At 41.1% G+C, this 26,523-nt stretch overlaps 4 protein-coding genes across 4 annotated transcripts; 2 read left to right on the top strand and 2 right to left on the bottom strand.

Annotated features, from left to right (window-relative positions):
• The first annotated feature begins 1,101 nt into the window (after positions 1–1,101).
• Positions 1,102–6,000, top strand: si:dkey-24l11.2 (uncharacterized protein LOC100034462 homolog). Its single transcript, XM_056416401.1, is given in 13 exon segments — positions 1,102–1,770; positions 1,929–2,200; positions 2,202–2,541; positions 3,174–3,233; positions 3,341–3,393; positions 3,491–3,635; positions 3,714–4,090; positions 4,184–4,412; positions 4,550–4,664; positions 4,859–4,976; positions 5,079–5,190; positions 5,424–5,536; positions 5,615–6,000. Coding segments are annotated over 13 exon segments (2,055 nt in total). The 5' UTR covers positions 1,102–1,719; the 3' UTR covers positions 5,685–6,000.
• Positions 6,001–6,202: 202 nt separating this feature from the next.
• On the top strand, positions 6,203–9,570 carry ch25hl1.1 (cholesterol 25-hydroxylase like 1, tandem duplicate 1). The gene has a single exon (XM_056417575.1). The coding sequence runs from the start codon at positions 6,203–6,205 to the stop codon at positions 7,034–7,036; it is 834 nt and encodes a 277-aa protein (XP_056273550.1). The 3' UTR covers positions 7,037–9,570.
• On the bottom strand, positions 9,505–13,495 carry kti12 (KTI12 chromatin associated homolog). Its single transcript, XM_056417577.1, has 9 exons — positions 13,288–13,495; positions 12,672–12,723; positions 12,533–12,585; positions 12,384–12,439; positions 12,199–12,278; positions 11,889–12,048; positions 11,703–11,765; positions 10,327–10,397; positions 9,505–9,709 (listed from the first exon to the last, which is right to left on the bottom strand). Exons 1-9 carry the CDS (start codon positions 13,436–13,438, stop codon positions 9,568–9,570), a joined length of 828 nt encoding a protein of 275 aa, XP_056273552.1. The 5' UTR covers positions 13,439–13,495; the 3' UTR covers positions 9,505–9,567.
• A 1,270-nt stretch (positions 13,496–14,765) lies between these two features.
• Positions 14,766–23,677, bottom strand: znf592 (zinc finger protein 592). The gene is made up of 9 exons (XM_056417392.1): positions 23,590–23,677; positions 20,942–23,144; positions 20,509–20,687; positions 20,249–20,422; positions 19,993–20,152; positions 19,477–19,752; positions 17,267–17,379; positions 17,022–17,163; positions 14,766–16,904 (listed from the first exon to the last, which is right to left on the bottom strand). The coding sequence occupies exons 2-9, from the start codon at positions 23,123–23,125 to the stop codon at positions 16,398–16,400; spliced, it is 3,735 nt and encodes a 1,244-aa protein (XP_056273367.1). The 5' UTR covers positions 23,126–23,144; positions 23,590–23,677; the 3' UTR covers positions 14,766–16,397.
• Between the last annotated feature and the right edge of the window lie 2,846 nt (positions 23,678–26,523).

Genomic DNA, 26,523 nt, shown 5'->3' on the forward strand with positions numbered 1-26,523 from the left:
GATTGTCTCCTTCACTGTGTGGTATCAAGTAACCGCAGGGTGCAACAATGCAACAAAACGGGCAGGTTCACTGTGAGAAAGAAGTGTAGAGAAGACAATCTCACATCAATGTCCATTAAGTAGCTGTTCTTCTTTTAATCATATCACATGTTTTTCATCAGGAAAGTTTAACACTTTGAGGATTAACCATGTTGACTTCACAATATTATGATAAAAAGGCCAAGCTAATAAATATTACTTGTGGAGTAACGCTAATTGTTTTCCCAGGTCAAGAATGAACTTTGCACCCTCAGCCTATAATTTAAACCAACCTAAACGCTCAGAAATATGGAGTTTCCAGTAACACTAAGCAAACTCCATAAACTGATAAAAATTGGATTTAAAACTCACAAGCAGCTACTCAAAGGACCGATGAAAAATGTTAATGTTGAAAGACTATGGGGATGCAGCAGTCTGCCTGACCAAGACAGACAAGGTCGTATACATCTCCAGACACTTCCCTCTGGTCACAGATACAGATCTCCTAAGACCAGGGCCAATTAAGTTTTAAAAGTAATTTATTTATATGGCTATAGTCCAATTTAACAAGCTGTATTATAGGGCAAAGAGCAACACAATAACCCGACATAACAAGCTGTAGTAGGGTGACCTGCCACACAAGGTTGGGAAGCTGCCACGTGAACACATAGACGAGGGGGGCGTGCAGTAGAAGTGTCTACATTATATTTATTGTGCTCTACCACACATTGCCCCTTTGAACCCATGTAAGTTCTCTTATGTCTATAAATATAGTATTGAGTTGCTCTCAGAGGCTGTATCCAGGGTCAAGAATGCACTTTGGATTTCTTCACGTCCATCTCAAACTGTAGAGGGCGACAGAAGCCATGTATATTCCGTGTACGACAGAGGACGTTTCGACAGTCCGTAACTAAAATCTCCACAACCCTTTCACACCATAGACTGCTTTGGTGACACCAAGCAGAGGATTGTTACCCCAAGCGATTCTGAGCCTGGCACGTCATGACGTAAACCACCGCGCTGTCGTAAACGCGTCCCGTTACGTTACGTTACGTTTCCCGTGACACTAAACCGTGAAGGCACTTTACAGGTAGCAGGGTAAGGCGACTTTAAAAGGCTATTTACAGCTTTTTAACTGAAGTTTAAAGCTGACGCTTTTGTGTATTTGTCTTTTAGCTTACAATATATTTGATCTGAATGAAGTGACTAACATTAACACACCACTTCCCTCTATTAACTAACTTAGTTGACGTAAAATTCAGCTAGCTAACGTTTGTCTTTTTCTGTCTATATTCAAGCTAACAGTAGAGCAGAATACCACGCTACTGAATAGGGGTTAGTTCATGTCACCATGGACGATACATGCACCCCATGTTGGGTGAAATGTAACCAATTGTTACGTTTCACATGTATCATTCAGGAAGAGCAATAAAGCATTTATGGTTAAAGTCCATCTTGGATTTTTTTTAAAGAGATCTCAAGTCAACAAGCTAGTGAAGCACTGTTTTAGACCACAGTGTTCTTCCAACGTTGTGGCAGCAGTTTGGGGAAGTGGGAAATGTTCCCAGTTATTGAAGAACTTGAAGTTCCATATTGCACAATATATGTGATGCAAAACACCTGCATCCAGGTACCAACATCTTGTTAAAAGTGTTCTTTGAAGAATGGAGATTGTTATTTTACTGCCGATGTTAATCATTAATGGGTATTTCTATGTCCACACATGTTTGGCCATGTAGTGTTTGCATAAAAGTAAGTAAATCCTACTTATTTTACTGATTGCTTTTTAGTTCTGAAGTTTTTACTAAGGGCATATCAAAATGCTTACAACAACGCTGGAAAAACCCATTGTCTAAAACAGTATATTACAACATTTAAAACACTCTGTGTTGCTGTATTCATTCATTCAGGTGCCAATACCGATGGAGAATGATGAGGAAAAGAAGATGTGGGAATCAGAGCCTGTGCTTCAGACACAGCAGCCGTGTCGCTTCTTCTCTCAAGGAAGACGCTGCAATTTTGGGAAGAAATGCAAATTCCTACATATAAGAGATGATGCCAAAGCTCATGAGAAGAAAACTACCCGGACACACAGCCAGTCAGATGTACCATCTCCAAACGCAGAGGTCCCTGGAGAAGATGTGGGGCACGGGCCTCCTCCTAGTAACTCTAGGGATACCCCAGCAGCTAGCCCGCCCCTGTCGCTACTTTATCTCAGGCCACTGCTCCATGGAAGACCGGTGTCGCTACTGGCATCCACCGGAGTTCCCCCCAGTGGATCACCAGCCTGTTCCTGTCAATTATCCAAGACCTGCACAGAGGATGCAATCTGCCCCCCGCTCCGGCATCCTCCAGGAGGTCAAGCTGTGTGACCTGACAGAGGATGTCGCCAAGCAGCTACGAGACACAGAGATCCAGCAGTTGAAGAAGCGCTTTCCCAAAGATCAGCTGATTATTCAGGAACGCAGTGATGGCAAAGTTACTTATTACAGGGTAACTGTGGAGGCCAGTGATCCAGACTGGGTATGCATTTCTTCCACCTTCTTTATCCTTTTCTCCTGAGAGTTTAGAGAAAAAATCCACCCCACACTTATTATTTCTATAACACAGTAAGTACAGCTCAGTTAAACAAGTCTCTCTTTCACTATTTAAACCAAAGTGAGACTTTATTTGGAGAGACATATACTGAAGCCTCTCCATAGACGATACCTTGTAGAACCATTTATACGATGCTCTCCCAACAACCATGGGGATTTTACTGTGAAAGTGGAATTGTTTATTTGTACAGGAACACATGGGATTTGTATCAATTAGGTTGCGCCACAGAGATTAAATGAAGCATATTTGTTTTTTGAGAAATTGGGTAAAGTAGTGATTAACAATTTGGCAATGTTGGCTCATTTGAAACATATCCCCCATGGTGTTTATGAGCCTCAGAGCCCTGGTTGAGGGCAAAACCGGGCCAACCATTGGACTGAAAGATTACTGGCATATCAAAACTATTAATCCATTGTTATCAGCATTATAAAAGCCATAATTCACACGTGTATACCATGATGTTCTTACATTTGCCATGCTTTGGTTTGATAGTAGTAAACAGATGAAAATGATTCGTATTATCTAGAAATATACCAACCCTGCATTTGATCTTGAAGCCCTTTGATCTGAAAGAAGTCGACATCATGGTGAGCTTCCCAGACAGTTACCCCCAGGAGGTAAAGCCCACTGCTTTCATTTACACTACAGCTTCTGTAATATACTATTCAGTACATGTTTGCCATGAAAAAAACCCGTTCTTCATCACCTTGATTAATTTTCTTAGATTTTCACATTGGACATACCGTTGGACCAAGAGCTTCCACCAGTAATGGCAAAGTAAACGCATCTTCAGTTTATCTTTGAACATTTAATGTTAAGTGTCATGGGTGTAGACATTTCTATAAATCTCTTCTCTAAATCTCGTGCTAAATAGACATGTACAGCAAGCGTCACTGGAGTGGCTTCAGGCCAAGCATGCAACCAATCAGCTTCTGGGAAAGGTCGAGCTGCTCTTCCGGCCTTTTCTTCGCTGGCTGGATCGTAGCTTGGAGAGACTGTTCACTGAAGGGGCCCGGCAGGTGAGACTTTTCCTTGGAATCTATAGATGTATTATATCATATTTTCTTAATGCTGAATAATTATTTGTGTTTTTGCAGTTAAAAAAAGATGTCGATTTAGAAAAAGCTGGATTGCAATTCATATCGTACCAGGAGCTCCAAGCAACAGTGTGTGAACAGTCTGGGAATGATCATTCTTCTGACACCGCTGCTGCTGCAGATGAGGATGTCAGTGATGATGAAAAACTGGACAAGACAGAGGGCAAGAGGACGATGGAGGGAGGGACGTTAGTGCAGCAGGAGGGTCCAGATTGTGATGAGGAGGAGGAGGAGGATGAAGCCAATCATCTGGTGGAGAACATTAAGATCAGAGATCCCCGCAGAGGCACAGAGATGAAGCTGCTGGGCCTGAGGATGGGAGAGAATACAGCCACAGTAGTGGCCCAACAAATCACCGTTTGTCTTCAATGTAACAGGTGTGTAAAACGAGTTAAATATCATATCCATGTCACCAATGAAGAGTTGTTTACACTCAACTGAAAGCTTGACTGTTTGTCTCCTGTCTGCAGGTGCAAGGTAACTGCAGATCTGTCACTGACTGGGAGGAATCCCTGCACCGCTCAATGTGACAAGTGCAGTGCAAGCATCACTGCAGCATTCAGGCCCTGCATGCTGCACCATTACAACGACGTCCTGGGATACCTGGACCTTCACAATGCCGCACCTGCTGACCTTGTGCTTCAGGACTGTGAACTCATTGTGGGCTGCCTTAGCTGCTCCCAGGAGAGCCCTGTGCAGGTGAGGAAACACACAGTCCTGCTCAACAATGTACATCTGTTATCTTCTGAAAACCCACAGTGTGAAATATCACTATGAACTGAAATATATCTTGATGAACCCTGGCCTCCTTTTTAATGTCTTTTAATTCTCACCAGAACCTTTCCTATGGTCAAACAAAGGAGGTTAATTGTGAACACTGCCACGGTAAACTCAGTATTCTGGCTGAGAGCACAAGATTCCAGTATATTCCGCCACGCGTCAACAAAACAGGTCAGAGCTCTCCCACAGTTGCGATCGAAGGGATCAGCAAAGGTTTAAGAGCTTACAACAAACTGGCACAGTTGGCTCTCTCCCGAATGTTAACTCCCATTATTTGTTATTGAAAAAGCCACACCGTGCATGAACAACTTCACATTTCAGCATTGAAGTCATCTGCAAAATAATTTCCTGTTTCCTTTTTGTAGGTCCAGATGCTTGTGCTGTTAATTATAAGATGATAAGAGATCCTGCGGTGCAGAAAGGGAAAGCACTGCCAGAAAAAGGAGGATGCAAACATTACAAACAGAGCCATCGCTGGCTAAGGTATCGCCATCTCTGTGTCTCGTCACGTTTCACATCTCTGGCATGGAAGCTCTGAGAGGAACACGTAGAGAGTGAAGGCTCTGTGCCACCGTCTGCCCTCAGGTTCCCCTGCTGTGGACGGGCTTACCCCTGCGATGTGTGCCATGATCTGGACCAGGACCACCCCATGGAACTGGCCAACAGGATGATCTGTGGCTACTGTGCCAAAGAACAGGTGAGCTAAAGACTTTATATGACATGTTAGCCACAGAGGTAAGAAGAAACTTTATTCATTGAAACTGAAATTGCTTGTCCTGTTATCAATTGAAGTAAATCGGTCTAATATCCCAAATCAACAACTACACGGTAACACGAGCAAAGAGCATAGAGGTCTCGGTCTGGAAGCACACATGTCTAAGGCTGACTTATATTTTGCCTCTGAATTTGTTAATATTTTTGTTGCCACAGCCATTTAGCAATGGAAAGCCTTGCGTCAGCTGCGGAAGCATGATGACGAGAGGCGCACGCTCCAGCCACTGGGAAGGAGGACTGGGATGCAGAAACAAAGTCAAGATGAGCAGGTGCGTCTATTTAATGAAGACATAATAGTAGCAGTAGTTTTATTCAGGAAAAAAGATTCACACTTTGTTTCTTTTTAGAAATGATCGACATAAATATGCCAACACCAACAAAACAATTTCAAGGAAGGCCGTCGCCGAAAAGAAGTAGACGAAGGAGACCATTATTGCCCTAGTGTGTGAATTGTGAATTTGACAATTGATTTCAATGAAATTGTTGCATATTTTACAATATTATGTTGTTATGATTTATTTTTCCATGTTGGCATGATTTATTGTCATGTTGTGATTTATTGTCATGTTGTTGTGATTTATTGTCATGTTGTTATGATTTATTCTGTGTGATTGTTAGAAAATGACGCTCCATTCTGTAAAATTCTTCTGATTTAGAAAACTTTTACAAATAATTTCTTTGTCCTCCTTCCATGCATTAAATTATTCGACCTTGTCCTGGTTAAAAAGCTGAACAGTTGTTTGTGTCTGATGCATGTTATTGGGTGGTTTTGTTAATCTTCTTGTGAAGGTCTGTTTGTCGACATTGAGCTATGAGGGGGGGGGAGCGGGGGGCTGCTGGTCTGATCTGCCCCTTCTGTTGAACTCCACTATATAAAGGCAGAACTTTGTCCTGATCCGGAGACTTGCAGCAGCCTTCAGTGGTACCTCAGCAAGATGTTGGGCGTCAGTGAGCTCCCTCTGCAGCTCCTGCCATCCGGGCCCTCAGGCCGTCTCCTGCAGCCATTCTGGGATTATATGCGTCTCCACCACCTGCCTCTCATCTCGTCTCCTCTTTTCCCCGTCCTACTGGCCTTCTTCAGCTATTTATTTTTCAGCATACCTTTTTCCGTACTGAACCTCTTGGCAGAACGAGTTCCTTTCTTCAATCGGTTCAAGATCCAACCAGACAGGCGGCCAACAGTGGTCATGATGTCTAAGAGCTTCAAGACGGCCATGTACAACCACATATTCTTTGTTCTGCCCGCTGGAATCATTTCCATGTTCATACTGCCGACACCAATACTGCCACAGGGCGCTCCTACTCTGTATGAGGTCATCATCGACGGACTGGCGATACTTCTCCTCTTTGACACTCAGTACTATGTTTGGCATTTCATACATCACAAGCATTCACAGCTTTACCGGTGGATCCACGCAATCCACCATGAATACACGGCGCCTTTTTCTTGGTCGACTCAGCAGCTCAGCATCCCCGAGCTGATGACTGTTGGACTCTGGAGCAACCAGGACCCACTTCTTTTAAAGTGTCACCCACTGACCACATGGTGCGTCACAGTTTTCAGTATCTGGATGTCTGTGGAGGACCACATAGGTTATGACCTGCCCTGGACTCTGAACCACCTGGTGCCTTTTGGTCTGCTGGGCGGTGCGCCGGCTCATGACATGCACCACCAGAAGCCCAACAGCAACTACGCCCCTTTCTTCAGCCACTGGGACAGAATCTTTGGCACCGCCGTTCCTCCGAAGAAAAATACTTTGAGGAGATGAATGACGTGAATGATGTTATTATCAGTTATCAAAATTATTTTAGCACCGTCATATTCATAATTCCTTCAATCTTATTTATATCTTTGATAACTTAACTCCTTAGCACTTGCTGCCTCTTTACTGCTCCTCCTGGTTCTCTTTGTGAGGCTGTGTGAGATGGAGAGTGTGTATTATGGCCTCTCGTTCAAATCACTAACTTTAAAACAAGTCGTGCACTATTGTTTTTGTGGAAATGGCTGTTCTATGCAGTTAAATTCATGTACATGTCGACACCTTCAGTTAATTATTGTCCATGCAAGTCATATGTGCATATTCACACTCCATTCAGGTCAGGAACCAGCAGTAACTGGTAACACTGGCAAGCGAAGCAACCTCTTACAATACAAACTTTGAAAGAACTTTAAAGCTTAGTTTAAACTCGCCGTAATGAATTCAGTCATTACTGCCGGTGTGTGGGGCCCAGAACCCCAAATCTCAATCTAAGATGGAGTGTTAGCTCGCAGACATGTTGAGCCCCTTGTGAACCATTTCCGTAAATCCGCATTTCTGCAGATGGGAATTACCCACAATTAATAGCAATGTGACGTTCGGACACACTGGAAGCATGGAGACTTAAAGAAAAAGGTAAACAAAGAGGACGACACATGTGTTTTCAGCCTGGCCAATTAGATTTACTCGGATATTAAGGATAACAGATGGAATATACAAACGTATGAAATCAGAGATAATATTGCAAAGATTTATTTATGAAACATTTAATTTTGTTTTTGAAGCTGTTTTGACAAATAAAACAAGTCAAATAGATTATTTGACAATTATGATATGATGCTCCTTTACTTGTCCCACAGTGGGGAAATTTAAAAAATCACAGCAGCGGTGCACATCAGCATCAATGAAAATAAATATAAAACACAATAGGCTACTATAAAACTAAATACTAAATACTATCGATAATACTATACAGGGGGGAAATAAAGTAAAATGCAGAGTTTGCCAGGATCTCCAGCGATCTACTGCAGTGTGTTGTGCAGCCTGACAGCAGCAGGAAGGAAGGACTTGTTCCTCTTCCTCAGACACCGAGGAGGAATCAGCCGGTGGCTGAAGGAGCTGTGCAGAGCTGCGACAGTGTCCTGCATGGGGTGGGAGGCGTGGTTCATCAGGGACGAGAGCTTTGCCATCATCCTCCCGTCCCCCACCACCTCCACAGTATCCACAGGACACCCAGCACGCTGCTGGCCTTCTTCATCAGCTTGTTCAGCCTCTTCCTGTCAGCCACTGCCATGCTGCTGCTGCTGCTCCAGAAGACCACTCCATAAAAGATGGCTGATGCCACCACAGAGTCCAAGAAGGTCTTCAGGAGGGCTCCCTGCACTCCAAAGGACCTCAGCCTCCTCAGCAGAAAGAGTCTGCTCTGTCCCTTTTTATAGAGTGCGTGGTCAGCCCAGTCCAGTTTGTTGTTCAGGTGAACACCCAGGTACTTATAAGATTTTACAATCTCAATGTCCAGTCCCTGGATGCTCACTGGTACCGGAGGAGTGCGTTTACCACGGCGGAAGTCCACCACCAGCTCCTTGGTCTTACTGGATGACCTCATCTTGTGAGGAAAAGATCCATAAATAAACTTTTTTTCTTCTTCTTCATGATAGCCTACGTTGCAGGAAATTGTCCCATTCTTGTTTATAGCATTTAAAGCCCTCACAGCCTCTCGCACTTTCACCAGATGACGTCGCTAAATCGGGTATAGCGCTTTAGGGGACATTGGGACCGGGCCACCGGGTTAAACTCGTTGTCACTTAGAAACTTTTTTTTGTGTCTTCGTACACACTCGCGCGCCGGCGCCAAACTCCACTAGGCCTACAGTTTTACTCAGCAATATTTGGCTTACAAATTCCACTAAGATATAAGAAGCTTTTGAACGAGACAACCAAGTACTGTTTGTTGGTCACGTCACCAAGAGGGCAAGTACAATAAGAGGATTTAAGGAAAACACACATCTGAGAAAATGCTAAGCTTTGGCTGAAAAAAACACTTGGATGTAGAAATCATGACGCAAGATTACATAGCAAAAAGTTGATTCAAAAGAAAAAAATATGGGATTATTACTTAATGTTTTGAGAGTCCAATCATGATAATCTGGAAACAAGGCTCACTTGGTATCTCATGTGTCCATGGCAACTGAGCAGCTCTGAGGAAGGCCATGACATGTGGCTGAAAGCTGCGGGTACCTTATGATGAGATATGTTTTTTCTTTTGGTTTTACCTAGTTTGGTTCACATATCTCCTTCATAGCCTTTGGGCGTGCTCTGTCTATAAATCTGTATATCCAATCTGCGTCAACATTATTAATATTATCTCCTTCATTTATTATATTAAGCATTACATTATTTTGTATTCAACATTTTGTAATGACTTTAGTTTCTTGTTATAAAAGAAAATGCATTGTCAATAACACACAAACATGCAACAAATATGATTCAATACATTTATTTGTCTCAGAAAATAAAAAACTAAAAACCAATGCTATTTAAATTTTATTGAAGACTCTTATTTAAATACCGCACAAACATGTTGCAAATGTGTCCGGTGTTCTCTGTTGGGTGCATCTTGGTGTAGCTGATGAACTGGCGGCGCAATTTCCTCAGCTCTGCCATGTTGATGCTCTGGGTGAGCTCAATGTTAAACGTCAGGTTAAGGAGATTAAAAACAAGTAGAAGACGCACAAGAAGCTATAACTAAGGGACAAAAAGTTTTTTGAACGTCGCGTCTCGACCTTTAAGGAGAACACAAAGTATCGACCGGACTGACGTCGTCTCGAATGACGCACCTGTCATTGAAGGTTGACCTGAGTAAAACCTGATGTACGTCTGAGTTGGCCTCTGCCTGCACCGATGCACACAAAAAAGAGAAAATCTAAGAGTTTGCTTCGGAGAAGGTCTGACAGTGCAGCTGCCAATAAAAAGCCACCAATCTATGTCATTTGGTTTCTACGTATCCCACAGTGGGTTATTACAGGTGAGACCTTTAACATTGATGAGCTGCTGTGCCTTTCATTTAAAGTGTTTTGATGGCCATGCATTCATTCACCTTCACCTTCAAACACATCATTTGATGTGGAGTACTTTGTCTCCTTCGCACAAATTAACAGCGGTAATATCAATTTCACTCATTATCTGTGAAAGGTCACTGCTATCTGGACTTGTGACGTCCCACAGAAAAAAACAGATTGCCTGTGAAATGATTCTTCAAAAGGGAGGTTTAAAAATGTGGACATGACAATGTGTAAAAAGGATATCTTTTCTGTAGCCCCTGGTACTGGAATGAGATCCCCAGGAACACTCGTCTTCTGCGAGTTAAAAATTGCCTGAAAATTTAGAAAAAAAAAATTTCAACAAAGAAGCACACGATGTACACAAAGTAGGTTTTACCAACAAATACCGCTCCCCGGGTGCTTTGGTTTGTAAGGAGATTGAGATCTGCTCAGAAATAATTGAATTGGACAGAGTTCAAATTTAAAAAAAAGTTCTTGTTCTTCTCATTCATCAATCAGTTTACAGGTATTCTTTTTTGATTTGTTAAAAGATGTAACAGCAAATCAAGGGCACAGACCAGGTGATTTCTTATTGGCTACTAGGTAGATACATAATTACAGTAGCAAAGGTTTTTTAACAGGAAACAAAACCTTCGTAGAAATAATGAAGGCAACTTGTTGTCACTTGTTTACCGAGGGAGGACACACTGGTGATTGCAACGCACTAGACCCAAAGACTTCTTGCCATGGGTCGTAGAAATTACACTCTCCACTTACTGAGATAATAAGACACTGGAACATGTCTGCTGATCATATCGACAGAAAGATCTCTAATTCATCACTTTTCTCCTTGTGAGAAAAGATCAATTAGACACACTGGTACGTTCTGACGGCACATTTAGAGATTCTGATGTCAATCGCTGACGTTTGGATACAATGACTAGTTCTTATAATAGAAGTGACAATGATTTTACGAGTTGTCACTTTGGGGGGAAAGCAAACATATTTGTAACACATTCAGTTACATTAATAGACGTGATAGTTCAGGCATGGATGTCATTCAGTCACATGTTCCATACCCTCCAATCTTATATGTCCACGACATTTAACACAACAGGAGATAAAGATTGAATTATCTCATGAAGGATGCATAAAACCACACCAAGGCCTGCATACGTGCTGCTACTCAGCAGTCAGCTTTGAGACGTTGAACTCCCTCCATTTGTGCTTTGAATGTTTTCCTAATGTTGTATAAACATTGTGTATCTCAGGCTCCATCTGGAGGGTTGTGAGCTCAGGGTAGTTCAGTTCCAGAGAATCACATAAACAGAGCCACACCACCCAACACAATACTAATTGCTGCAATTAATGGATAAAACCATGACGCATGCGACTAACATGAGCTCCAATATACTAATAAAACAAGTAGACAACTGGAGTCAGAGCAATGACCAGAAGTGTACTTCACGACATCTACGGTATCAATGTTTTTTTCCCCAGCTGCAGGCAAAAAAAATGTTACGAATATGATCTTAAAATATGCAAGATTTAAGACCCCAGAACAAAAAAAATCCCCAGGCAAAACATTTAATGGCTGACAAATAACTACAAATTCCAAAAGAATATATGAAGACGTACCATAAGCACATCTTGCGTCATCTTGTCCAACTCGTACAAGAAGTTTGAAGATGACAGCGGTTGCTGCAGAGAAAAAGAATATTAACATCAGATAATCAAAAAGACAGCATGAAAAGAGTAAACTTCAACATCTAGTGAATATTGTATAGTTGTAAAAGGAATACTACAACAGCACATGTCTCTTACACTCTGTGTGGACTTGTTAGGTTTGGGGGCTTTTCTTTTGAAAAGTGCGTCAGAAATATCTTCAAATGGAAGCGAGTCGTCTTTCAGGATGGTGAAGAGGGGACTGTCCCATCGGTTTCTGGAGTCTGGAGCTTCAAATCTCAGCACTAATGCATCCAAACTATCAAATAAAAAACAGATACAAAAACTAAATGTTTGACAATGACAGTAGTGTATACCTTTTCCAAAGACAAACACAAATCGGCTCTCACAATAAAGGTACTTTTATTATCATAATAATTGCACTCATGTGTGGAGGATTCTCACTCACATGTCCTGGTTGTACTGCTCAGCAGCATCTCTGCTGGTATTCCACGTTGAGCTCATTTCATCTGACGTCAAACAGTATACCTTCATCAAAAGAAAGACTATGATTTTGACTTGTGGGATTTGAGTTTTCTGATTAATAGTTTTATAGATATTCAGATTCATCAGGTATTTCTACAGCATACTTACCAGGCAGTGTGGCGTCTGTGCATGTTTGATGAGACAGAAAAGCTCATAGCGGTAGCCTGAAAGGTATTTCAACTTTAAAAAGGTAAAAGCAAGAATAAATAACAATATTTTCATTCATAATATAGCACACTGTTGTTCGCAATAATTACCTTTTATGTAATTTAATGAATCAAAAATTACAACGTCATCCTTGTTGAGTTTCCTAAACAACAAATAAATGGAGGTTAAAAGCGATGTGACAGAACATCACTGATGAATCTCACCCGAGAACAGATCTGAGAAACCCACCTCTCTACTTCAGCTTTCAGAGATGCTCGGACATTTTTTTCCTTTTGGGAATCTGAAACATATCCAACCAGGTTTAAATTACAGCAGAATACAATAGTCAAAGGTTATTACTTTTTAATATACTAGTCTTCTTTGGAAATTGCATTTAACATATCTTGTTTTCTTTAAGCTTGTTGTTATTTTCTATTATTTTGGCCATTGAAGGGCTGATTTAAATTGCATTAACCTGTCCTTTAATAACAAAAGGTAGATGTTGCACTTTTCCATGTCTGTTCATGTCTTGTCACTCAAAGCTTCACTATTAATACAACTTCATTGCCTTGCTGTCTTATTTTGCAAACCAAACGTAACACCCAAATAAGTTGTGTACGGAAGAGCCTCCATCTCCGGGGACAGTGAGGAAGTTTGCACACGACACTTCAGTCGATACCATTGAATGCTCAAACCCAGGGGCGTGAAATGCTGTGGTGGAATGACGAGCTCAACGTGAACTGGTTTGTGTGTCGCTCACATGTCAGAGGACTTCCCAAAAGGACTGAAATGCAACACTTAATGCGTAAAAAGCCACCGACGCCACCTGAAGACGTGGCGGTAGCTCACGTTAGCCGACACTTGCCTGCGTAAACTGTGTTTCTCTCAACGCCCAGCGCTCCGTCTCCTACAACGTGAACCTTTCTGTCCGTGTTGCGTTCAAAGCACACCTTCAGCTCTTCCGCCCTTCGTGTTTTACCACTCGAGGGGTAGCCGCACATCACTATAAGAGGCATAACTCCGGAGAGCGCTAGTGTTATCAGATAGACGAGCCTGTGATGCGACGAAGCGCATGTCCGCACTGCAGCTAACCCGGATGTGATTCGGATTAAGTTTAAGGTTGTCCAGCAGGAGGCGCCACCGAGCACCCGAATTTAGCTGATATAACTGATTTAGCCATATGAGTAAGATAATCAAATGTCATGTGAAAATATGTCGGGTAACAGGTGTTTTTCATTAAATTAATTGCAATTACAAAAAATACAATTAACGACTTAAAAGTAAAAATCATGGTTGACAAAATGGTCCGGATTTCTGTAGGCCTACTAGTTTATTAACATTTGGTAATAATACATTAAGTTCAAATAACTAGACCTAACATTAAAACAGTTATCATATACAATGTAACATATCACATTTAAAAACGTCACCATATTCATATTATAGCTTTAAAATAAAAATGACTTAAAAACTCTCCTCAGTGGGTCTTCATATGTTAGTGTTGGTTGAAATGCTCCTCAAGCAGAGCCCCATCTCCTCTAAATGGATGGGAAAAAATGAATCAGCCGTGCAGTTAATTAATTGATATAACTATTATAATAACACTTATCATCATCTTACATGTTCAATGCTTGTTTCTGTCGTTTTTGTTTGGCATTTTTCAACATCTGGATGAGCAGTGCCTCCAGGTCTTCCACTCGGTACAGAGGACTAACAGCTCTGGCAGGCGGGACATTTGCATCTTCAAAGGCAGACTTCATTAAGGAACTATCCATAACACTTTTCTTTCCCATGAAATGCCCTTAAAACAAAAATGTAAAAAATAAATAATGTGCATTATATATAGTTTAAAACAGCACAATACTATAAAATAATTAGCCATAATAGTGTTATATCTCTTCTGTTGCCCAGAGATTTCCCCTTGGATTCAGCTTGATCTTTGAAACCTTGTTTCTCAGCTCAGTTAAATCAAGAGTCATTGAAGATGTCATGGCAAAGTATGAGACCAGAATGAAAGAAGACAGGAATCCTGCTCTGCAGATCTTTGCCAAGGTGCCTTTCATTCCTCAGACGTGTTCTGCGCGATTTGGTGCCGGTTAATAACGATGTCGTTACTCTTCTGTTACTTTGGGGCCAGACAGTTATACTGAGAGAGGATGGGCTTCATATTCTAATGAGATGAAGTCATCCATCAGTGGTTGGGTTCCTATTGGATGCATGATGCATATTAGAGTGCCTTGTGTCAATCTGACTTGCGATAATGATTGTAAAAGGCGTGACCTCAGCTCCAAACCACAAATGATCATATCCAAATACCATTTTAACACAAGACAAAACAGCAGATGTATGTAATTAAATGCACAGATTTATTTGTAGATACTTTGACGTAAACATTACAGCAAGGCACATGGGCCACTGCATGCTGAATAGATGTAACGGCTTAAGAAATGCTGTGAATCCAGGGCTCATTGGCTACTTATGTACACAGGTAACTTTCCTACGCAAGTCCTCGCTTTACACGGTATCAAAAGTACAAATATCTTTCAACAAGCAATACAAAATAACAAGTCGTGAACAAGTCATTCTTTTCAGCCTCTGCAGTTCAACAGTTGCAAGCGTGGTAAATGAAGGATCTAAGATTACAGAGAAATAAAGAGCTCACATAGCACTTAAATAGAAAAATTCACTTGTATGTTAAGTCAATATGACCATATAGCCTTAATATCATTCCCAAACAAATTTATAAAATTCAATAATTTGGAATAATATATTTTCTAAACTATATATATTTTTTTACATTGTACTGAGATAACCTGCAACTCCTCTTCTCTTCCTTTGTTTAACAATCACTGCCATTAACCACGGAGGTAGGAACTGTCATGTTTTCAAAACCAAACAAGAGGTCCGGTTTCACAAACCAGGACGCGCAGACAAGACGTGCCATCGCTCGGAGCGCTGAGCTAAGAAGTTTCTTTCCTTAATGGAATTAAGAAAGTCTTTGAATCCCGCGAGTGTCGTTATCGTCATGTTAAGAGGTCCTGATTTGTAAAACAGCATCTCCGATATGCCGCCAAATTCACTTTCACACACCTGCTCTGGATTCTCTAAAACAATGTACCCTGATTTGACATTACATTGACGGTTCACTTGCCTAAAAAATTACACTTCGGGCAATTTGAGGTATTTTCAATACTGCTGCAATTCAAACATGTGCACTTAACAAAGAATCAGAAGCATTTAAAAATGCGTAAATATATAAAATAAAGTGTTTTTAAAGTTTATAAAGTGAAAGAAAGAAACGAAAGAACGTCTTGTGTAGCCTAACTTCAGTAGACTTTGCTTAGCAAGACAAGTTTTACGAATAACTGTTTACCAAGAATACTGAAATACGACTTTAAATGAATACCGAATTATTATATGTGGCGATTATAAATCTAGCTTTGTACTGCAAATAATTTGCACCACAGTCATGAAATAAAAACTGCAACCTGATTCCCATTCAGGTAATATAATGTGTTGCATTAAATACAAAAAACCCAATTAAAATAAAAGTTTATAACAAAGGCGAAAAATCCACCTCTCCACTGTGACATCAATCAATTATGGACATAAACACTCACAGAACCATCATGGGTCTCGTGTCAGGGTGGATGGAACATTTGGGGAAAGAAGAAGTAAAAATAAAAAAGCTTCAGGTGTAATATGTGTGCAGGGCAAGATGAATATATTACCGACATGCAGAGTTAAATAAAAGCGATAGAAAGCGTCATATTAATTCGCCCCCGCTTTATGAAAATACTGTTCTTTATTAAATGGTAAGGAAGTGCTTGAATATACCGCACAGCCTCTGAATAACTTGCGAGAAATAAAAAAATGTAGAGGCCCAAACACATCCATGCAGAACATCAAGCATCCCTTGTTACTTTCACGTGAAAAGCCAAGCCGAAGCTATTCGAGCAGCTGTCCTCGGGCTCACTACCGGAGAGACACTGCTTGTGTTGGAGTGTGTGTGCTCGCTTTCAAATGACCGCCTGAGGTCTTGTCACAGTGCGGACCGGCTGGCTCTCCCGCTCGTGAGGGCTCAGGTTCATTCAGCTGCGGTGACAAGTCATCGACCTCGTCAGTATCTGCTGATCTGACCGGCTGATTAAACTGCACCGTCTCCCTCACCTCCGCCTCGTCCTCCTCTCCTCTTCTCTTCGGCCCCTCGGTGTCTTTGACTTTGTGCACAATGAACAGATGTTTGTTGAGAGACAACGACGATGTAAAACACAAGCCGCAGTGAAGGCACTGAGGAGTGTTTTCATCCGTTTTATGCTGTGGTATGTGCTGCTGGAACTGTGGACCGTCGTCTGTCACAAAGCCACACTTTGAACAGCGGAACTGAGTTTTCACACGTTTTGCTGGAGGAGCCTCGAGATTACGAGTGCCGTCCTTTCCCTTCACCTGTGTGTCCACGGCGGGTCTTTCTGATAAGGAACCCTGCAAATCACAGAAGCCACACGCTTTAAAAATGATAATAAGTATGCTTCTTAACATTTGATTTGTGCTTTCAGGTATTGTTTTGTCGTTTGTGTTAAAGGAATTATAAATTACTACCTTGCCGAAAGCCTTTTTTGATTCCTTGATGGCTGTTTTCAGCATTTGGCTAAGATCAGGATTTTTGATTCCATGCATTAAACTGATGTGGTTCTTCAACATGACACTCGTCGTGAATATTGTCCTGGTGTCCGTGCAATACCTAAAGTGTAAACAAAATGTACATTTGAGTAAATTCCTGGGTAATTTGATAAGATACTCTGTGACAGCAGTGATTTGTTCATTTTCTAACATAAAAATCTTACCAGCATGTGTAAATTTTCTTTTTACCATCATGGTCATTGCGAATATGTCGTCTCAGACTGGTTGGAGAGCTGAAAGACTGCTCGCAATGTCGACATGGATACTTCTTTCCTGACTGTTGAAACAAACAGAGGTAGAAAATAAAAAGGTGAGAAAATAAAAAGGTGTGACCAAACGAGCTTGTCAGATCGTAGTAGAGGTTTCTTCGTGGTAATTATTAACTTCTTATGAGTTCATAACCCAAGGACGAGTACCGATTAAGATGATTATTTGTGGCAATTCTAAACCGAACTCAGTATCTCATTTGTAGGGATCTCAGGCGTCGCATTAAATAACATCTCAAATGTGCAATATTGAGCTAAAAAGGCTAGTTTTTGTATGTATTACCAGGCCAGCTAAAATAAAAATAAAAACACTTTGGCAAAAACCCTTTAGGCTATAACCTCACATCCACACTGGAATCAAGACATGAGCAGCATGTTGCTATAAAGCTTCAGTCCATTAAATCAACACGCACTCTGATCTCAGGGACAAAACCCAGAACCATTTCCTCATTTCAACAGCGCAGATCATCTGCTGAAAGGGCAGCGGTTGGCCAAAGTGTCTCATATTTACTTATTACGTTTTTTTTAATGAGTAATCATCAGTATGGGAGAAAAGAGTGGGTAGAGGAAAATAATAGAATGGAAGATAAAGGAAGTTTACTGTAATAACACCTTTAGAAAAGCAAAAAAAGACACAACTTCTGCCATAGTAAGATATCCAACATTTAAGACGATATCTAGTCTAAAATACCAATATTGTTATAATATCGGTATAGTGGCAAGCCCAGATCTAAATATGCTCACGTTGAAAAAGAGAGCTTATTACAACTGTTTGACATCACAGATACACTTCTATTTGAATTAATACCGCATCTACACGGGCTGTGTAATGTCTCAAGTTTCACTGATGCTATGATATACAGTATAGACTCTCATGTGTATTTTCAAGTCTATTTACAGTTTTTAAAGCATGTTACTACGTAGATTGTGTTCTGAACTCTGAGCGCTGCTAAAACACAGGTGACCTACACTCCATACCGTGCCTGAACGCATCCCACACAGACACCGCTTATGCTACACAGCTAGTGGGATTCTAACAGTCGACGTACACTACCGTTCAAAAGTTTGGGGTCATCCAGACAATTTCGTGTCTTCCATGAAAACTCACTTTTATTTATCAAATGAATTGAAAATATAGTCAAGACATTGACAAGGTTAGAAATAATGATTAATATTTGAAGTATTAATTTTGTTCTTCAAACTTCAAGCTCAAAGGAAGGCCAGTTGTATAGCTTATATCACCAGCATAACTGTTTTCAGCTGTGCTAACATAATTGAACAAGGGTTTTCTAATCAGATATTAGTCTTCTAAGGCGATTAGCAAACACAATGTACCATTAGAACACTGGAGTGATAGTTGATGGAAATGGGCCTCTATACACCTATGGAGATATTTCATTAGAAACCAGATGTTTCCACCTAGAATAGTCATTTACCACATTAACAATGTATAGTGTGTATTTTTGATTAATGTTATCTTTATTGAAAAAACAGTGCTTTTCTTTGTAAAATAAAGACATTTCTAAGTGACCCCAAACTTTTGAACGGTAGTGTAGATTACGCTTTACTAGATGCTTCAAGCAAAAACATACACGAGAATAAAAAAAGGGAGAGGTCAATGTATTGGTGCATGTCACAAACGTTCCTCTCTGTGTCTGTATTGATTGAGGAGGTTAATAAAAACTTCTAGAGCTCTACCACAAATTAAGAAGGTGCTGTCAGCATTAAGTCTGGATTTCCCCTAAAGCATGCTAAATAAGTGCGCTAACACCTTCATTTGTTGAATACAAATAGCAGATATAAATTAATCTGGAACCAAACTATGGCTTTGGTAATAAGATGTTTGCCAACTTGGTATTATATCATGACATAGTTAATAACAATAATATATGTATTGTATTTAAACTAGCTGCAATATAGGAATTCAACAAATATTAATAGAATGAAAATAATGTTGTTTCAATTTTAAGTTGCAATACTTAAAGTTGCAGCAGAATAAGCCACACCATTTCCCAATGCTATAATATTCTATTACAAGCGAGTGCAGCGGTCGTTCAGGTTTTTGGTTGAACAAAACGTTCCAGCATGGGCAATTCATGATCTCTCACCTTTCTGTGGTTGGTCTTCACGTGAGAAACATAGGAGTCTCGTTCAGGGAACCACTTGAGACACTCCCCACACGTCCAGCCAGTGGGCTTCACACGGGGTCTTCTGTTCTGCTCAGCCTTTTTTCTGGGCCTATCTGTGTGTTTAACAGGGCTATGACTCTTCTGTTGCTGGACAGAATTAGCATCCTGGTACCGGTCAGGATTGTCTGTTTGTTCACTGGTCGTTTGTTGACTGGTCTTTTCCGTCTCCGTTGTCATGTTTCCTGCATGAACAGTCTGCAAAAGAGAAAACACATGGCAATAATCACAAAATATAACAATACCTTTTTCTCCATGTTTATAGGTCATCGCTTTTTGCACAGCTGCAAAATACAAATTTCAGGAGAATAATGGAAATTAGTATCCAGTTGCTATTTCTCTAAAATAGGTAACTAACATTTTATGACATCCAGTTCACAAATACATGCCAAATAGATCACTATTAACTTTAAACTGACAAACATGCAAATGGCTAACCTTGAAGTGCTGCATCAACAGCTGCTTTTGTGGAAAGACCGAGTTACATTCTGGGCACTTAAATACGCACGTAACACGCTTGTTGGCGTTCTGATGGAAATGCTGAAATAGTGACTGCTTTTTCTTGAAAACCATCTCACATGAACACCTAAAGATTAACCTGCAAAAGAAACAGAAAACACGTCAAATGAACTGTAAAAAGAAGTGTGAAACTTGCACAATTGTCATGAGGTCAGGTCATGAGGCGTTGACTTACAGCGGGGATGTTTTGCCTTCACTGTGTTTGTTTTTTAAATGCAGTTCACAGCTTTCAGAGGTCTTGAAGGCAACTGAACAGAGGGAACACTTGTATAAAACGTCACAGTGCTTCTCCTCAATGTGAGTCTTTTGTCCTTGAAGGGTCTTGAAAACCATATCGCAGTGAAGACATCTGGATGAAGAGGAAACATAAAGACACTTTTTTGTAACACTGTACTGTACGTTTTAATGCCTACCATTTTTTACTTGCTTACTTACTTGTACCAAGCTTTGCGAGCATAGTGGAGACAGTTTTCCCTGACATGCTTCTGTATGTCTGCAGAACGACTTTGGGCCCCACACTCAGGACAGCAGAAAGGGGACTTGTGTGCGTGAATGCGTTGGTGAGCTCTAAAGCTGCACTTGTTGGGTAATAACATCGAGCACACCGTACACATCTGTTATGAGAAACGAGAGGAAAGTCAAAAAAGATTAATGCAAAGCATGGAAAACATAAACAATGGTCACATGGTCCTTTTAAAGGAGAAAGCTGGTGATTTTGTTTATTGTTTCTACTGTCAACGAATCCAATTAAAAAGATTTAGATGTATAACCATTTAAAATATATTTATTCAGTAGAAATGCACAGGCTTGGGGATTTGTCGACAAAAAACAAAACACCCTTTAATATTTCAATAAAACATTTACTCACAAGTCCTTCCACGTCGTCCGACGGCCTCTGGTAGTGGAACGCAAGTGCTTTGTAGTCAGATAACTGCTTGCTACACTCCAGGCAACGGAGTCGGTGGCGAATGACATTGTCTGGATATAAGGGCAGGACAGGTTGGCTTTTAAACGAGGGCGAGTTGTAAGAAACCACATTCACAGCACCCTGAGGTACAAACATGTGTTCCTCTGCTATGGGTTTCATATGGAGCTGTGTGCACTGCATCACCATGCCATTGTTCTTGTGCTCCCTTGCATGTGCCAACAAGGCACACTTGTTGAAGAACACCATTGTCTTCGCACAGTGCGTACATCCGACTTCAATATGAACACTCCTCCTGCTGTAATGAAATGCAAGACTGCTTTCCACCCCGAAGGAGTCTCCACACTCATGGCAGCAGTATCCGCGTGGTGGTAGGTTGATATTGCTGTCTGGAGGGGGGTTCAGGTTGGGCACATATGTAGGCACAGGGTTGGCATTGTTCAACAGTCTGTTTAAAGTTCCTGCTGCTGAGTTGGGAAAGGACGTGCGTGGATACGGGTTGGCTGATTTGACCTGATGCACCAGTGGGACGGTGCTGTCGACTGTGTGTGGGCTTGGTTGATGAGAGGTGGATCGTGTAGCTGCGGAAGCAGCAACGCTGTGAGGGACCAGGTTCAGACTAGCTAAGTGCATTGCTTTGGGAAGAAAAGTGGTGGTAGTTGTATGACCTGTTGGGGCTGATCCTCTCTTTGGTTTCCCCTGATGTGCAGCAGATCGTTTGACAGGACCACTCGTCTCATGGAAAACTGTTGCACACTGCTTTAGGCCTGACCTCCTGGAGTTAACCTCTGACTTGTTGCGTAACACTTTTGGTGAAGATGTGCTAGCTGGCATATCTTTAGTTTGTACTCCAACAATATTATCAACTGACTCACTTTGAGATTGATGGGGGGACAAATTACAGTACGAATCTTCACTTATTATACTATGTGATGGAGAAGTTTCATATGCGGAGTGAACTTCATCGGTTTCTGAATCAGGCAGTACACTGGTGACTGTGCGCTTGATCTGCCCAGTTGTGGTTTTAATGGTTTTAATTCTTACCCTGGGTATGGCAGGGGGGGACCCAGTTGCCACTGCGGGGGATGCTTTGCCACTACTATCACTGCAGATGCTTACGGGACTATCAGAGGGCTTCATTAACCGTTTCACAGCTTCAAGTGGACTTCGTGGGGACATAGGCACATTGGGGCTTGCTTTCACACAGTCATTCTGAAGAGCTGATGATTCGCTGGAAGAGATCTGCTCACAGGGTTCTTTTCTAGCATTTAAAGCCACCATAGCCTCAAGGCAAGATGACACTTTAGACGTCTGAGATTTGACAAGTGGATAAGTGGGAACATCCAATGTAGTTCTTGAGTTGCAGTTGGTCTCATTAAAGCTCTGGTTATCGCTTGGTGGGGGAAGCGCACTCTGTAAACTAGGTATTTGATCTGTTTTATTACTGGCATAGTTGCCAGAAGACTCTTCATTTGTATTTTTTTCATCTCTTCTAGTCTCAGTGTTTTGGGGAATATAGTCATTTGGGCAGTCATCAAACATGCTGAAGTCAAATTTGTTTCTATTGTCTAGGATAGAAGGTTCCACCAGATCTGGAGCCTGAGGGAAACAGGGTCTGTCTGGTTTTGGATACATTTCATCTTTACTACAGTGAGTTTCTTCAGACTCAGGACTGGAGATGGGACTAAAATCAGAGTCAAGTGTGTGGGAAAATGAAGGTGCTCCATCAGGTTTGTGATGAATAGGTTCCTTTCCAAGAAGATCTCTTGAATTATCCCCATTCAAAGCAGAGACAAAGGATTTGGAAAAGCAAATGTTGGTTGTCTCAACAGAGTCAATCGAGGTGTCTTGTCCACTGAATCCGTTTTGCAATGCTGGTTCAAAATCTTCCAACGACTCCTGGCGACTTGTGTTTTTCACAATCACACTTACAGCGGGGACATCTGGTGCTGTGACAGCTTGGTTACTCAGTAAACTGTCATCGAGACATATCCCTGTGTGTTTCAGCTGACTGTCCGTGTCTTCATGACTCTCCTGGATGGGCTCTTTGGCGTCCAACCCAGTGGCATCTGGGATGTCGAAAGCAGCCAGAAGATCATCAAAATCGGGGGTTTTCATGTCACCCATGGCTGCATGTCTCACAAACCTACAGAAACACACAGAGCTTAATATCCTTTCCTATCCTTCAATGTACATAGTCAGCGTTATAAGGAAGGATTAATAACATATTGTCAGCAGGAGAAACGGTCGTTTGACAAATTGATAATAATCGTCTTCTCTGCTAACGTTAGCTTTAGCTAGCAAGTTAAACGTAACCAGAATCTTTTGGACTTCGTTTTTGCAGCTTGCGTTACTATTTCGTACCAACGCATCCATTAACACACAATCATATATATGAAGAAGTATACTATTAATGCAGGCAACGAGGCATTACCAAACATTAACTCTTTCATAGGATGAACTCGCTCCAATAATGTTGTTTAGTTGTTAGCTAACGTGGTAACAAGCGAGCCGAGTAGCTACATGCTGTTGCGTAAATCATTATGCCAAGTTAGTAAACCCGCCACTCATCGATACACGAGTGGGCTTACCATTTGATCCGGTTATGTTTACAAGCTCTAATAAATCAGCTACAGAGATAGTTAACTGTTAGTGTGAGCCTGCTAGGTTTGTCTGTAGCAGGGGTTCATAGCTATGCTCCTAACTAGCTACTAGCTTCCTATTGCCGTGTGGGTTATTCAAGCCCTCGGCGAAGTCTTACGGAGGAGAGGCGGCTCCTTAAACCGCCTATTGCCTTGCAAATACTGTTCCATGCGCCACATAACAAGGAGAATCAATTGTGTCCAGTGACTCAGCTGCTAACATGACACTACACACATGTTGGCACTATGTATGTAGGTAATGCATTATAACCATAATCAAATAAGACACATATGCATGCCTTTGCTGGAGCTTGCCATGGTAAATATATCAACAATCAGGCCCCATGCCAACTGTATTAGGGACTCCTAACTATGTACTACCTTGCAACGTTGTCTGCTGCTTCTTGCCATATGCTTTAATACTTTCTCTCTGTGATAAGTTGATAAAAATGTATAATCTAAAGTATTTGTAACCGTACATTTCTAATAGCTCAGGTTGTGTGTCAAATTGCAAACATGGCATGCGGATAATTGAAAAAAAAGTATCCATAGTGACATGTGGCGGATGTCCCTCAGGTTTGTGCATCAATTGGAGAAAGAGCTTTCAAAATCATATTAATGATACATTGCAGAGCTTGCGCTCTAAATCATGCGTTATTATAGAACAATATATTTTGTTTTACTTTTTGTTTTTAATATTTTACACCAAGGATTTCCGTACAAGCAGCATTGATACTGAGTTGAATTGTGAATTAGATTTCTCAGTTTTTCATGTTTTGAGACATCCCAACTCATATTGTGATCTGGAACTTGCACTAAACTGGAACTTTCCCCAGTTTCCAACTGGTATTTCGGATGGGTATTTCTCATTTAAAGGTAACTGTAACTTTCAAGCAAGTTTTAAGCTTTAGGGTCGTTGAATCCATGACCTCAGAAGTCTTGGATTTGGGACACAGCACGGTCTCAGGAGAAGGAGTTAGTTTTTGATATCCTGTAAGACAAAATCGAGGGACATTAATACTCCTTACAGTCAACACCCTGCTCCTTCTTCCCGCTAGTCAGGCTGTACAGTGGCGACAGCAATCCCTGCACTTTGGTATCAGATAAACAGAGAAAAAAAAACTTCGGTATCCATAAACTTAACAGGAGCAATTATGTTACAGGATTTAACAGCAATGTGAAGTATCAGTGGCCATATATACATTTTAATTAGTCAGCGTAAAGGGAGAACTGAGCACACTGCATGGTGTGCTATTACATAAATTCATTTAATTATTTAATACATTTGAATAATAAAAAAAGCTAAGCATTACAACCATATAAGAAGGAGTGTTTTCTCAGTCACAGCTTTTGACTCGCATCTAAATTGAGGATGTTGGCAAACAAGTTGATGGTGTCCATAAAACGAATGTTGTGTTATTAAACCCAGGTGGGGGCGGGGGGGGGGGGGTGCTGAGCGATTAAACATCTCTCTTGTTCTGCCTGTTTTGTGATATACATGCCTATACATAAGGTGCCTAATATTTCTAGACTGAAATAATATCGGCATGATCATTATTAGAACTATGAGGATTTTTTAAGTTGCCTATTTTTTGAGAGAGGGCGAGTGCAATCACTGGCACCGACAACTCACTGGCACTCAGTGGCACACCCCCCTTGCGACACTGGCACTCAGTGGCACTTGCCGACACTCAGCGGCAACTCTGTGGCAAGTGCTGCTAGGTGCCTGTACAGCGACGACTCAGAGGCGTGTTTGCGAAGAGTCAAGTGGCACGACAGATCAGCTGCCGTTAATCAGTTTTATGATCATAGAATGGAGGAGCTCCCGGTTTTTTTATTTACACTTACACTCATATACCATCATATGTATAATGTACCCGCCTTTTTAAAATAATAATAATAATAAAATATATTTTTTTATTACCATGATCATAGGACTACTGTTATACCCCCACTATGATACTCTACTCTGAGGAGATGCCACTGTTAGTCTAAAGTTTAATATATTACGAAGTGAAACGTGACTTTTTTTTTTCTTCGTCCCGATGCGCGCACTCTGCGACGCGCGAGACGGAGAGCCGAGAAATGTTAACGCGACACGTAGAGGCAGAAATGACATGCTGTTGTGTAGAGACGATCAACAACAGACGGCTGTTTAGTTTAATAAAAGAACAAAGACGTGCTATAGAGAAAAATACATGCGATCTACCAATACTACGCCGCGATCGACTGGTAGGTCGCCGCGATCGCACAATACTGCTGTACTATATTGAATATTGTTTTGCTACTACTCGTTTTCACTAATATATATAACATATATATACCATGATATATGTATAACCTTTCTTTAATAATAAAAAATATATAATTATTTTTACCATGTCATACTGTTATACCTCCATGAAATTCTCCTTTGAGGAGATGCCACTGTTAGTCTAAAGTTTAAGCACTGGCACTCAGTGACACTTGCCAGCAGTTGCCAGCAGTTGCCAGCAGATGCCACTACTCAAAAAGTGCCACTACTAGTTAAAAGTGCCACTACTGGTTAAAAAGTGCCACTAGGTCAAAAAAGCCAGCAGAGACGGGGGTCGGCCGCAGTGACAGTCTGCTGCGACGATTAGTAAACAACTGAAGTGCCCGGACAGCGGAAGAAATCACTTTCATGATCACAAAATGGAGGAGCTGCGGTTTAGCTAGATAGATAGATAGCTAAAATAGCTAGATACACAGATGGATGTGTGTATATATATAAAAGACACTAATTAATATATATATATATATATATTTTAGTGTCTCTTTTTGCTGAACACTGACATTACTGCAATATATTTAATATTGTTTTGCTACTACTACGTTTCACTTCGTAATCTATTACACTTATAT

The sequence above is a fragment of the Pseudoliparis swirei genome, chromosome 6, assembly GCF_029220125.1.
Source record: "Pseudoliparis swirei isolate HS2019 ecotype Mariana Trench chromosome 6, NWPU_hadal_v1, whole genome shotgun sequence".
Lineage (NCBI taxonomy): Eukaryota > Metazoa > Chordata > Actinopteri > Perciformes > Liparidae > Pseudoliparis > Pseudoliparis swirei.